The sequence below is a fragment of the Cololabis saira genome, chromosome 19 (assembly GCF_033807715.1).
Source record: "Cololabis saira isolate AMF1-May2022 chromosome 19, fColSai1.1, whole genome shotgun sequence".
In the NCBI taxonomy this organism is placed as follows: domain Eukaryota; kingdom Metazoa; phylum Chordata; class Actinopteri; order Beloniformes; family Belonidae; genus Cololabis; species Cololabis saira.
The window spans coordinates 32088028-32101400 of NC_084605.1; the positions used below are offsets into that span (position 1 = coordinate 32088028).

The 13373-nt window shown below is 40.3% G+C and overlaps 1 protein-coding gene across 12 annotated transcripts in view; it reads left to right on the forward strand.

Annotated features, from left to right (window-relative positions):
- LOC133419317 (calcium-activated potassium channel subunit alpha-1a-like) overlaps positions 1-13373 on the forward strand; it is a 118627-nt gene that overhangs the window by 71277 nt on the left and 33977 nt on the right. For 8 of the 12 annotated variants that reach the window (XM_061708413.1, XM_061708410.1, XM_061708415.1 and 5 more), the window contains exons 6-12: positions 81-156; positions 971-1046; positions 1535-1705; positions 5325-5416; positions 11221-11331; positions 11443-11548; positions 11656-11738. In XM_061708413.1, the coding sequence (XP_061564397.1) occupies positions 81-156; positions 971-1046; positions 1535-1705; positions 5325-5416; positions 11221-11331; positions 11443-11548; positions 11656-11738 (715 nt within the window). Of the gene's footprint in view, positions 1-80; positions 157-970; positions 1047-1534; positions 1706-5324; positions 5417-5501; positions 5594-11220; positions 11332-11442; positions 11549-11655; positions 11739-13373 lie in introns of all 12 variants that reach the window. The other 4 variants (XM_061708411.1, XM_061708416.1, XM_061708420.1 and 1 more) reach the window with 1 other exon arrangement.

Here is a 13373-nt window from a genome sequence, read left to right on the forward strand (position 1 = left end):
GTTAATCCACAATGTCGCTGCCATCGTCTTAATTGTTACTAATCATTACTGATCATTCTTTTTATTTCTTATGCCCACAGGTTTGAGGTTTTTAAGGGCCTTAAGGCTGATACAGTTCTCAGAAATTTTACAGTTTTTGAATATACTAAAGACAAGGTAAGTCCTTATTTACGTCCCTGTCTGTAATGTTTGTTTCTTTTTCTTCCTCCACTTAGTTTATGAGTGGAGCTTTGATTTGAAAAACTCTCATATAGCTATAGGCACGGATACTGTTTTATTTTGTAGCAGAAAAAGAGAACTTTGCAGCGTATCACCTAAGGACAAAATAAGCTTGAGCTCGTGTTGGAATTTGGGAAACACTAACGTCAAGTCTAAAGTATATTTCTCTGTACGGCTGTCAGCAACACGCCGCCGTGAACAGCTGATGTGTCATGCTACAGTACATCATGCTGTCTTGAGTGAAGCAGATTTCTGCTTTTGCCTTGCTGCTTAGAAGTAGAGCTTTTTGCACAGATGTCATGTCAGGAAGAGCTTATACTGTAGCATAACACAATGCTTTAGAATAATCTCTTCAGTACTTCACAGACAACAGTAACACACAGTTGTCAGAGGTCATGCCAGGACTTTATACTGCTATAGGAAAAATAATGCATTAGTTAAAGCCCCATATTTTATATATTTATTTATGCATTCGTGGACTGAGTATGTTAGTCAAAACCCATGCATTTAAGCATTTTGCTGTTTCCTGTTATTTTTACGTGTAAAACAGCTCGGGATGAACTATATTTTGTCACATTGAATCAACGTTGAATCCCTCTGCATGCCATCAAGTATGAATTAACAAATATCATTTGTCAGATAAATTTGACTGAATTGAACTGGATTCCTTCTAGATGAGATATTTATTCCTCCACCAGCTGATGTTTCATCTGGTGCTTTTATCTTTCCTTTGTGCTCCTTCTTAAAACAGCAACTCGATTAAGCTGGTGAACCTGTGCTCCATCTTCATAAGCACATGGCTGACTGCAGCAGGCTTCATTCACTTGGTAAGTCAGTGGCAGCGCTTTACGCTCTGTTCTGGTCTGTTGGTTTTATTTTATTATTAGTTTACATTAAGCTGTATACATATTAGGTGATCTGAGATAAATAAAGTCATTTTTAGCACCGTGCTGCAAGTGGTTCCTCCGGCAACAGAGTGGCTCTTTACGCCCCCACGTGGCCAGAAATGGTGTAGCTACAAAGAGTGGCTTTAATTGTGTTGAATGTTTGGGAGACTGCAGCTTGTTTTGATATTGTTTTGTATGTTGAGGTATGAGGTTGTATGTATCCCAATATTTCAATAATTGAGGCTACATGAAATAAAATAAAGATCTGCGTTCATGTAACACTTTGACAGCATCAAAAACTGTACATGATCATAGGCAGGAATTGCCACATCTTCCTCAGTAATAAAACATTACTTCAACCTTATAACAGTCATGAAAGTGATTTGTAACTTATATTTGTATCTTTTTCTTCCCTACCTTACTTCCAGGTGGAAAACTCAGGGGATCCATGGGAGGACTTTCAGAATTCCCAGGCGCTGTCCTACTGGGAATGCGTCTATCTCCTCATGGTTACCATGTCTACTGTCGGCTATGGAGACGTTTACGCCAAAACCACCCTGGGCCGCCTGTTCATGGTCTTCTTCATCCTTGGTGGTTTGGTACAAACCCCTTTGTTACTTGTCCCACTTCTGAAACCCTCCTTGCAAGCGGCTGTCGCCACGGCAGCTGCTGGCAAACGTTGGGTTTCACCTGCTGAGCTCGCCGATTTTGTGGCTCACCACATCATCACCGTAGGCTGCGTGTCATATGCTGTATGAGATGTTGACAATATTGCAGTATTTGTTCGGGAGGACTGTTGATGTTTTTCTTTGTGACAGTAATTTTCTTTTATGACATTTTTTGTTTCGTTACTACAGTAATTTTAAAACTTCCTACGGTTTCAGGTGACTCCACCTTCCTGCTTCCCCTCCCTCTTTCCAACAAACACAGTGGGGCTGATTTACTGAAGCTCAGCATTATGGATGTAACAGTATCACTATATGTCACTCTGCACACATATTCCCAGTTGTATTAACCACCTGGCACAAAATATCCATTCTGGGATTTATAACCGACCAACTAGCTGAAACAGTAAGTTCACTGGTGTTGTGCGTCTCGGGTAGCTTGGCTGATTAGTTATCCAAGGCTATAAATGAATATTATTAATAATTATTAATAATTAATAAAGTTGACTATTTATCAAATCGTATTATCAATCTGATAAATAAAATCCTCGGGGCACCACCGCCGGGCCTTACTTCCGGTGGGATTCGATAACTAACAGCAGAAAATCAGTCTCATTATGATTTGAATTATCCTGCAGAACAGCAAATCTTACAGAATAACAGTGAAGGCGTGATATCCGAACACTAGGCTCTGCTTAAACAAATCAATTTGTGACCAAATCTTGCATGAAATAACACAACCACTCATAAAGAAATCAATCAGAATTTATTTACATACGGGTGTCAAAAGATGATAAACGCAACACCCAAATAAACCTGATGGCAGAAATGGCTTAAGTATCATAAAACAATTAATTAACTAGAAAAACATCACTAGAAAAATAGGACATGAAAGTTAAATGCATGGAATGAAAACAAAAAAAAAGAAATCAAGCAATAATAACGAAGATACAGAACATCTACAGTTCAAACGTGGCTCCTGTGGTCTTTTAAAGATGGACACGCCCTCTTGGCCACGTGCAATTAGAACGGATGGTGATCCCGGTGTTAAACCGTGATCAACTGCAGAAAACAGCGCTTTAAAACATGAATGACTAGCAGAAAGTAGTGACTACAAATTAATGAAAACAGTCCTTATAATGATGGCAATGATGATGTAATCTCCGCTCTGAACACAGATTTAGCTCTGTAACACTCTTAAGTTACTGATAACCCAGGTCTCACAATCTCACACACAGTTCTGAACACTCTTAAATCCTACTGATCACTGCTACGCGGGCTCACGTCTCCTCTGGGATCCGGGATCGGGTGCCTGCGGGTTTGTCGACTGGGTTCGCGGTCCTGCTGGGGTTTCGCAGTCAGGCTATCGCGTCCCGTCCCTTCCCCTGAAACGGATTAGACAGCGGCGGGGCCGCCTCGTGCCGGGCCGTGGTTCCAGACCAAAACGGAGGCTCACACGCATTCCTAGGCGCGGCGGGGGGACCGGTCTCTCCGCCGTGCTTCCCTCTCTGCGCCAGTCGCCGACGCGCGGCCGTCCGGGCCCCTGGAGAGCTCACGCCGGGCGAGACGCCGGCCGTCCGTCCCCGATCCCTGCGCCGGTTGGCAGACAGGGGCTCGGAGCGGGGAGGGGGGTTCAGTCTAAGTCGCAGCTGTGTCCCGATCTGGTTGCCGGGAGCGCGTGGGCGTCGGAAGCTTGGATCTGTGAACTTAAAGAGGAACAGAGTTTAGTGAGAAATCGGAGCCTCCCGGGGGACCGCGGCTTCAACGGCCGGACCCCGCAGGGCCCGGTCCGGTGCGGGCCTCCTGCCTCCCCCCAGCCCGGGGGGAGAGAGAGGTGGGATCTTTTGGTGGAGCCAAAGATCCAGCGCCGATGAGATGAAGTTGAGAAGAGAGAGAAAAGGAGCAGCGGCAGGGGTTTTGATCCTACGCGCGCTGCGGTGACGTCATCGGTGCCTCACTCGGGATTGGGTGCGCGTCGCTCTCAGGCGCCGCCCCATCCCGAAAGGCATGCTGGAATTGTAGTTCATGGCACAGTCGCCATTTTATGAGGCACATTAAAGCGGAAAAGGGGGGGGTTCAAAGAAGCAGTACCATTTTGAGGTCTGGTTTTGGGGCTCCGCTGCATCCGGCTCCCCCCCAGGGGGTGTCGTAAATCCCCAGGGAGTCTGTTTCCCTGGCAGAAACTTTCCTGTCCTGCTTTGATCTGTTTTGACCCCCCCTCTTGGGGTCATAAACTTGCTATCTCGGGCCGGGCCGAGATGACCAGACGTTGGCAGCAGGGTTCATAAAACTGACTATAGCTTTCGGCCTTTACTGTTCTGAAAATGTTCACCCAATCATGAATACATAATCATTTATAAATTCAGAGTTCAGATGGGCATATGGGCGGGCACAACACTGGATTAAGTATTATCAGAATGGAGAAAGCGTAATAGTTACGTAATAGTTACAGTGCTGGTAAAGAAACAGTCTTTTGATAATAAGAGAAAAAGACATCCTAATACTTTAAATGAAACAAGACATGAAAATTGAGTCTCTCACGTGTACAGCTAAAGTGAAGTCACTCTGTCCAAACAAGCATTGTTCAATCATAAAGGCCTCTTATTGATATCAATGGAGACTGTAAAAACATCCAGATAGTTTATATAAATCAGACTGAATTAGTGGACATTATGTGTGAAATGGTGCAAAATACAAACATTTTAAATCTGAAGGATCAGTCAAGCCCTTAGAAATATGTTTCAGTTTTTTTAAGCATCAAGTAGTTTAAATTAAGGGTTACAAAAATGTGCAAAGTACTATTCACACAGACTGGAATACAGTTATTACAATAATAGATTAACCTGGAGACAGTTGATGAAAAATAAACTGCTTAGCTAAACTGCTAACTACTTATTTAAATTCCCTAAAAACATGAATAAACATTCCTTCTTTTTATGCAAACACCAATCCAACACAAAAATTCCCCAAATTACATTTTCAGATTCACATGATTTTAAATAAAATTAAGACGTTATTAAATGGTTAATGAAAACATAAATGTTTTAGTCTCTTCCACACTCTTTTCTTATGGCGTCAAATGACAGATGGACATTTCGGATGCAGTGTGGTCCTAAAGTTTTCCATCCATTTTGCTGTGCTGTTCAGATCAACCCAACATGTGTGTTTGTTGGACAAAACATGGCACCTAAGGTTTCTTCTTGATTATTATAATTTTGACTTTTCTGCCGCAGATCGACATACCGCTCATCAGCCGTCATTTTTCTCCTTTGTTCTTCCAATACTGTAAATATTGGCCTTTTAATTTCCTTTTTAATTCTCATACTTTTCCCACAATATTTAAAATGGAACGTCATTTCCAGGTTACATTCACACAATTTCCTTCTGCTAATTTGAATAAAAATAATGCTTCTTTTGCTGTTAAAAAAATACTAATACTTCTGCGCAAACAGTAGTTTTCAACTTTAAGACTTAAAAGATTTCTTAAAGCTTAAAGCTCTTCTTTTCTTGACATTTTTTTAGTCTCCTCTTCTGTCTCCTATCTTCTCCTTAGGCCATGTTTGCAAGCTACGTCCCTGAAATCATAGAGTTAATAGGAAACCGCAAGAAATATGGTGGTTCCTATAGTGCGGTTAATGGGAGAAAGTAAGTATTCAAGGAGGCTCTACTGCCTCCGCCGCAGTAGAACCTTCTCTGCATGCCTTTTTCTTTTTCTTTTCCATGCATGTAGGCCATGTTTGCTCGCTACGTGCCAGAAATTGCTGCTCTCATCCTTAATCGGAAGAAATATGGAGGGAGTTATAACTCGACCAGAGGCAGAAAGTAAGTCAAACAAATTGATCCAAAAATTCAAAGAAATAGCAGACTTGTAATGGTGTGGTTTTGTGTGACTTGAGTGTCCCTCTCATAAAGAGGAGATTTTCCGATTTATGCTTAAAGATATCATGAAACTGTGATTTGAGATGTAATGATCTCAATTAGCGCTGAAGTCACACGACGACTGAAGAACCTGGCCATGATTCATGTGTTGATTGTTTTGCTGCTGCTTTTATACATGTACAAGCTGTCATTGCTGCCTGTCATGAACTGAATCTTGATTTTACACTGAAAAGAAATCTCCATCTTAACAAGTGCATTTAGTCAACTTTTGAGTTCTAAAAGTTTTATTTTCTTAAAACAGCTGGAAAAAAAGTACAATTTAGACTAGAAGAGTTTGAATGAACTTTAATATCTGGCTGTTTTTTTCCATTGTTTCAAGAAAACTTAACTTTTATGTCTCAAAAATTGTAAATGTCTTTAAAAAGAAAGAGATCTTCTCAGTATTATCATGCATTGTATTACAGATGAAGTATTGTCCTGCTTAAATGTGCCACATGTAGGATTTTCTCACTGATTTATAAACTGTGATCATCCACCGGGTACAATTGAAAATTGTCTCTTTTATCTGATTATGAAAAGGTTAAACAGCGCCAGTCCACTCAAGCCCCTTTATATTTTATATTTATTCTTATTTTTTGATCATTTCATGAACGCTTCAGAAAATTGTGCTAACTGGTTAAAAAATAAATAATGTATTTCCCTACGTATTTTTCTATGTAGTCTTATGCAAAAACAATACGATAGGGGACACAAGGATAAAACTAAATGGTTTACACAGATTTAAAGGTAAATCAACATTTTAAAAAGTTGGTTTTGAGGAGAAGGTTGGCAGAAGAGTCAACACCATTCACATTCACCGGCGTGTCACAGTTTATTTCGTTACAACAGGAGAAAATCCAACATGTTTTGTGTTGCGTCACGAGTAATTGGGCTGCTTATCGTCATTGTACATATGTGCCAAACTTGTGTTTGTGAATCATTCATGCTGATTGTTTTGGTTTGTTCATCCATCTTCCCATTATGCTTAGCGAAGCTCCAGTTTTTGTACCAGGCAAAAAAGAAAATATGTATAAAATTCAGCTGATTCAATTTAATCGATGTAAAATTGATAATTTCGTTTGAAAACTGTTTGATTTTTACACCACCGATTAGACTATAAGATGAGGAAAATTACTAATTCATCCTAAACAAATAAACATTAATCACATAGGGGGGATATTAGGAGTACAGAGTAAGAATTAATATTTATTTATTTTTTCACATAGAGGAAACGGTGACAATGTTGCAAACTCAAACTAACCTGCATTTTCCACTGCTGAAAATAAAACCAAACATTTGGTCTGTGTACCATCGCTTGCTTCATGCGTGTTTTTAAATGTTCAGTCTTTCTCAGCTTGAAAAACTTTTCCTGGCCTGCTCTGCTTTTTTATTTTCCTCACTTTGCTTTTGAATACTCTTGGCCTTAATCTTCAGTCTGACCTACACCATCAGGACTAAATCAAATCTTTAACTAAGGGAATTCTTTCATATTTAAAAAAAAAAAAAGAAAGAAGAGCTTTTGTATTTGCCCCCTTACCTACAAGTGATTGAGTCTTGATAGTAGTTGTATTTGTTTTAAGCATGATGCCTTGCCCCACATTTTAGTAAGTTTTTTAGTTTAGTAGTATACATTAATGTATATACTGTACAGTTCTTTACTGATTCTAAGCTTTTATGTCTGATATAATCAAAACGAAAGAATTTAAAAAAAAAGTCATCACCCATGCCTCATAAGGTCTTAAAATAATATTAATACAACAACACAACCTATTACACCATGTATGGATTTGTCTAAACAAAGAACAAAGTCCAAATGCAGAAACAGAGAACAACAATGTACTCCCTACTGCTTGCTTAGAAATCGAGAGGACGCGTTAGCCAGAGACTATTAATCAAATGCACTTGATTAATAAAAGTACATTTTGGCAGTATACTCATCTGCCACATTCAGGTGTGAATTTACACATTGCAAAGGAGAAAAAACATCAGCAATGCTGCTTCCACCTGCCTGCGCGGATGTCTGCTGTGCTTGCTGACGTCCCCGACCCCCCAGTCTGGCCTCCGGCAGGAGGGTCCCCCCTTATGATCCAGCTCCGGCTCAAGGTTTCTTCCCTCCTAAAGGGGAGTTTTTCTGCCACTGTTTGGCTTAAGGCTTTTCTCCCACTAGGGCAGTTTTTACCTGCAATTGTTTATGTAATAATTGCTCGGGGGTTTATGTTCTGGGTCTCTGGAAAGATCCTAGAGACAACTTTTGTTGTATTAGACGCTATATAAATAAAATTGAATGGAATTGAATTGGGGCAGCACGGTGGCTTAGTGGTTAGCACTGTTGCCTCACAGCAAGAAGGTCCCCGGTTCGACTCCCAGGCCCGGCAGGGGCCTTTCTGTGTGGAGTTTGCATGTTCTCCCCGTGCTTGCGTGGGTTTTCTCCGGGTACTCCGGCTTCCTCCCACAGTCCAAAAACATGCATATTAGGTTAATTGGTGATTATAAATTGTCCTTAGGTGTGAGTGTGAGTGTGATTGTGAGCATGGTTTGTGTGTCTATATGTGGCCCTGTGATGGACTGGTGACCTGTCCAGGGTGTAACCCCTGCCTCTCACCTAAAATAAGCTGGGATAGGCTCCAGCAGACCCCCGTGACCCCGCAAGGGATAAAGCGGGTAAGATAATGAATGAATGAATTGAATTGAAATGATCTTACAGATCAATTTTTGCTGTGCTTAAAGGGAAGGGAAGGTTTATCAGGAAGCTGCCAATCTTCCCAGGGGTGGACATCCCAGTAGGTTTACCCCAAAGTCAGACTGTGCAATATTCAGATCAATTATTAAAAAAAAACAACCCAAGAGCTACATCTCAGACATTTTAACATCACGACAGTACAAATAGACAAAGACTGGACAATTAGGATGTGTTGCAGGAGACAGCCTGTCCCAGGAAAGAACATGGAAGCACAGCTTAGATTTTAGATTCTTCTGAACAAACTACAAAATATCTGAAGCAATGGGCGCTGTATAAACGGTAGAAGGTGGAGATGTGTGGCCAAAAAGCGCAGTGATGGAGGAGTGTTGAATTGGGCTGTGCTGCCATGCAGCTGTGGTACGTGGGTGTCGTGTCAATAACTGCTTTCACACAACGCCGGAGCAGATGCTTTCCCATTGTTATTTACACTTCCCAGCAAAGCCAATCTAGACCACCCTTGCCCACAATTTCTGGCCTCACATTGCTGTTAAATATACTGTAGCTATCATATTTTGCTGACCATTTGGCACCGCATTATAAGGTGCAAGACAAAACATATACAATGCGAAACAAAACAGTCAGTAAGTCGAACTTTATTCAACTCATTCACAATACTGTAGCTCAAAATATCGTTCAGTTGTAACTAATACAGAAAAATACACTCACATTTTAAATCATTCGTCTTCCACAAATCCACCAATAAAAAGTGGACGAGGTAAGTGTAGTACTACGTCCTGTTCTCTGATTGGTTCATCGTTCCCAGCAACAGCAGACACCTGAAGTTAGTGTGAGGCTGGAACAATGTTGTAATCCAACATTTGATTATAATTGGATTATGATACAGATTTGAAATTGGGTTTGCGCCAAAAAACTAACGTTGGTTTGACGTCTAATTATAGTAAGGTAACATTGACTAGATGTTGGATGGTGGTTGCTTGCAAGGACTACATAATTAGTTATCTAACACTGTCTGTCATTGCAACCCGTATACAACCGACTTTAATGTGTCCCCTGAATGGTCTGACAGTCAATCAAGCGGAGCGGCTTTGTTGCTTACAGAAGTCGCATTAAAACATTTTGACAGATTTTTGAGCGCAGTTTACCACATAAAATTGATTCGAGGTCAGTATGCACGACAAGAATTCACAAATAAGGCGCACCGTATTTTAAGGACATTTAACAGAACATTTAAGGATTGGAAGTGCACCTTATAATGTGGAAAATACGGTATACATTTTTTAAATTAGGCTCTAAATATGTTAACTTGTGCTGTAAAGTTGAACATTTTAAATGGGCTTCAACTTGCTTTTGGAGCCTCAACTAAGCCCCAGGGTCAGTTGATGAACTGCAGTTTTTACATCCGTTGAACAAGCCACATGTGGACCCTTAGGTTCTACCAGTCAGTCATGGGTCAGACTTATTTTTCTACACACTGCCTCTGCATTTTGGCTTATTTTTATTAAATAAACAACAACACACAGGTTTTTCATAACTGCATTGCACAGTTCTTGGAGAGGTCAGGCGATATCAGGCACTCACTGTGCTGTGGTTCTGGTCTTCGCTTTGCAAGGACATGCTTTCACAAGATTCTGTCGGTCCTTTGTAAGCATGCCTTCTTCAATATAACAACTACTAATGCGAAAGCCTTACTTTTTTCTTTCTAACTCCAAATTAAGTTTTTATTGAGTTATTTCTGGCAAAAATTAAAAGAATCTACAAGAAACTATATTTGATGACTTCTTAAGATAAACAAGTCAAATAACCGAATCACACTCTCGTTGCCAAACATAACATTTATAAACGCGCAGTCACTTTATGCATTTATTTTCAAATTGCAGCCTCCTCCTACAAGGCAAAAGCAAGACCCTGAACTAGAGCCAGGATGAAATGAACTTACCTGAGCATAGAGCTCCACATAATGTGGTCTCTTTTAGCTTTATTCAACATGTCTGTTACGTGATCAGTCTTAGAAAAGGACAAGAAAGAAAAATATGTTAGCAAATACCAAATACAAGTCCAGCATGGGTCCAGTTTTGCAAACATGCTTTCACTTGCATTTCATTTCAGGCTATCCGCCTCATGCAAAACAAATTATGAATGTCAGTGTTATGGGTACATGATCTAAAGCAAAGCTGTGCCAAGAAAAGTCTTGGTGCAGTCTGTTGGTTTCCTTAGCTAGGGAATTATTATTATTATTTTATTGGCTTTGAATCAGTCGGATTAACTTGGAACGAGTTGAATTGCATTCTTGAAGTGCTTCATTCCTGCCATCATTGCTCATCTGTTTTTCCTTATAAATAATCAGAAAAAGTGGATTTAATTTAATAGCAGTCCTTTAAATGTCATGTTTGCACACGCAAACTTCAGAAATGACATTTTGAGTAGGTTAAAATAAACATGTAATAAAGGCGGGACTAAATCTAAACGGGGTTCGTTATGTAAAGGGTTTGCGACACGTGGGATTTTGAAGAAGACTTTGTGCTGATTTTATAATCTCCATCTGAGTAAACTGATCCTTTATAATCTGATACTGAAATCCACAGAGCACGACCTTCCTCGCTCATCCCAACGTCCAACATCACTCCTCTTACATAGTTGTTATTACTTCCACACAGATTGCAAATAAATAACTCCAATCTCCATTACATACCCTTTCATCTCAAATGAACCTTTTGATTCCAGGAGAAAGACGGAGATGAAACTACAGTTTTGTCTGTTTGTGTGTGTGTGTTTTCTTGACCGTTTCTCTCTGCGTTTTAGTTTCATTTCCGTTCTGCACCTCATTTTTCAGGCACATCGTGGTCTGTGGTCATATAACACTTGAGAGCGTGTCCAACTTCCTAAAAGACTTCCTACACAAGGACAGGGATGATGTCAATGTAGAAATTGTTTTTCTCCATAAGTAAGTATGAAACCTTGTTTTATTACTTGTGCCTGGGATTTGAAAAAAAAAGAAAGGAAAATAAAAGAGAAATCAAACTAGATGTTTCAGATTTCTTCTTGTTTGTCTCAGTATTTCCCCTAATCTTGAGCTGGAAGCCTTGTTCAAGCGCCACTTCACCCAGGTAGAGTTTTACCAAGGCTCTGTCCTAAACCCACATGACCTGGCCAGAGTCAAGGTAATCACTGATGCTTCTTCCGCTGTAGCTTAGACGGAAACTTTAATATGTAATTTACCATGAGATAATGTTTTTTTAATGATGCGTTTCCTTTTGATATAATTTAGATCGAATCAGCTGACGCCTGCCTGATCTTAGCCAACAAATACTGTGCTGACCCAGACGCCGAGGATGCATCCAACATCATGAGGTCTGTAAAAAAACACTTGTTTTTTTCAGACGCTTATACAGCTCATGTGAAGTCTGTTTCAGGGACTCAAAAACTCTGAAACTTCAGTAAATTAAAGGGGACCTATTATGAAAAACAGGTTTTTTCTTGCTTTAACATATATAAAGTGGTCTCCCCTCAGCCTGCCAACTCAGAGAAGGAGGAAAGCAACTAAATTCTGCAGTGTCTGTACAGCCGCCCGGATGAGCCGTCCAGTGTGATGTGGATCTACGAGCCGTTCAGACTCTGCTGATTTTGGTTACGTTACCAAAATGCAAACCACGCCCACAACTATAAAACCGTGTAACTGCATGTGAGCAGTCGACTATCGCATCGCACTGCGTGACATCGGACGCTCTCTGTCCATCTCCCTCCAGCAGCTGCCACTTAATTGAGGTTTTTGTAGTGAAATGAGGAGGAATCATAGAGATAACTTCTCATTTCAACTAACTGGATCAGCCGTTAATCATCCATGACTGTTTCCTACAGTGCTTTCAACCGGCTTTCAACGCAAGCGGCAGGAAGAAAATAGAAGCAGGTCGTCCGACAAATTTTCAGCTAAAAACGGAGCGCTGCGCTGCGGCCAGTTAGGACAGTCCAATAGAAAATAAAGCAATGGAATTGATTTTGTCGCTGATGCTCGCTCGCATCGCAGGCAGTTCACATAGTTCAATCATAGCTCCGCCCACTCAGAATCCCGCATAGATAATGAGGTTAGAGACTGGGATGATAAAGACATGGCTCAGAGGCTGAATTTCTAATTTATTTAGCAAAAACAATCAAAAGCTTGTTTTTAAGACATTCAAGGCCTGTTTAAAATAGGGATTAAATGCCATAATAGGTCCCCTTTAAGTTAACAAGAAACTGTATTATTGAATTCTACTGATATACAACAAATACGTCATATAAACACCTTGAAATGCTGCAGGGGCATTTTATGACAGTTGCACAGAAATCATTAAGATGAATGAGCAAAACTTCCTCCATAAAGATGTAAGGGACTGATAATTAAACATTAATTACACATTAATGTCACTTTCTTACAGGAGAAGGCTCTACTGCTGCAGTAATAAAACATTTGCATTGAGTATATCTGCATAAGGTCTTTCTTTTGTAAAGAGCTTCAAAAGATGAAAAACCTAAGGACCATTATAATGAAATGTGACTTGTTTGTGTCAATGTCCTCAAGTCCTGGTCCTCAAGGGTCTCTACCGTCATAGAAGAGATTTTTCCCTCCTCCGACACACTTGATTCAACTGAATGGGTCATGAGCAGACCCTCGCAGACCTTGATGACAAGCTGATGGTGATCTGTTTGTTTGTATGAAGTGTGTTGGATCAGAAAACATCTAAAAGATGCAGAGTGTTGCTCTGGATGACCTGATAGGTCATTCTGTTGCACGCACCGTAAACAATCAATATGTAACAACTCCTGTTACTCAGATTTTGATTTGTATAATCTCGTTCAAGAACTGGAAGAGAAATTCTGAACATTACCGTTTTCTTGCTTGGAAATATTAAGCATCCCTTTGTTAGGAGTATAATAGGAGCTTGGCATCTGCACGGCCGACTCTAAGATTTATTCAAAGAAATACAAAACCGACGGCAAAAGCTTTTG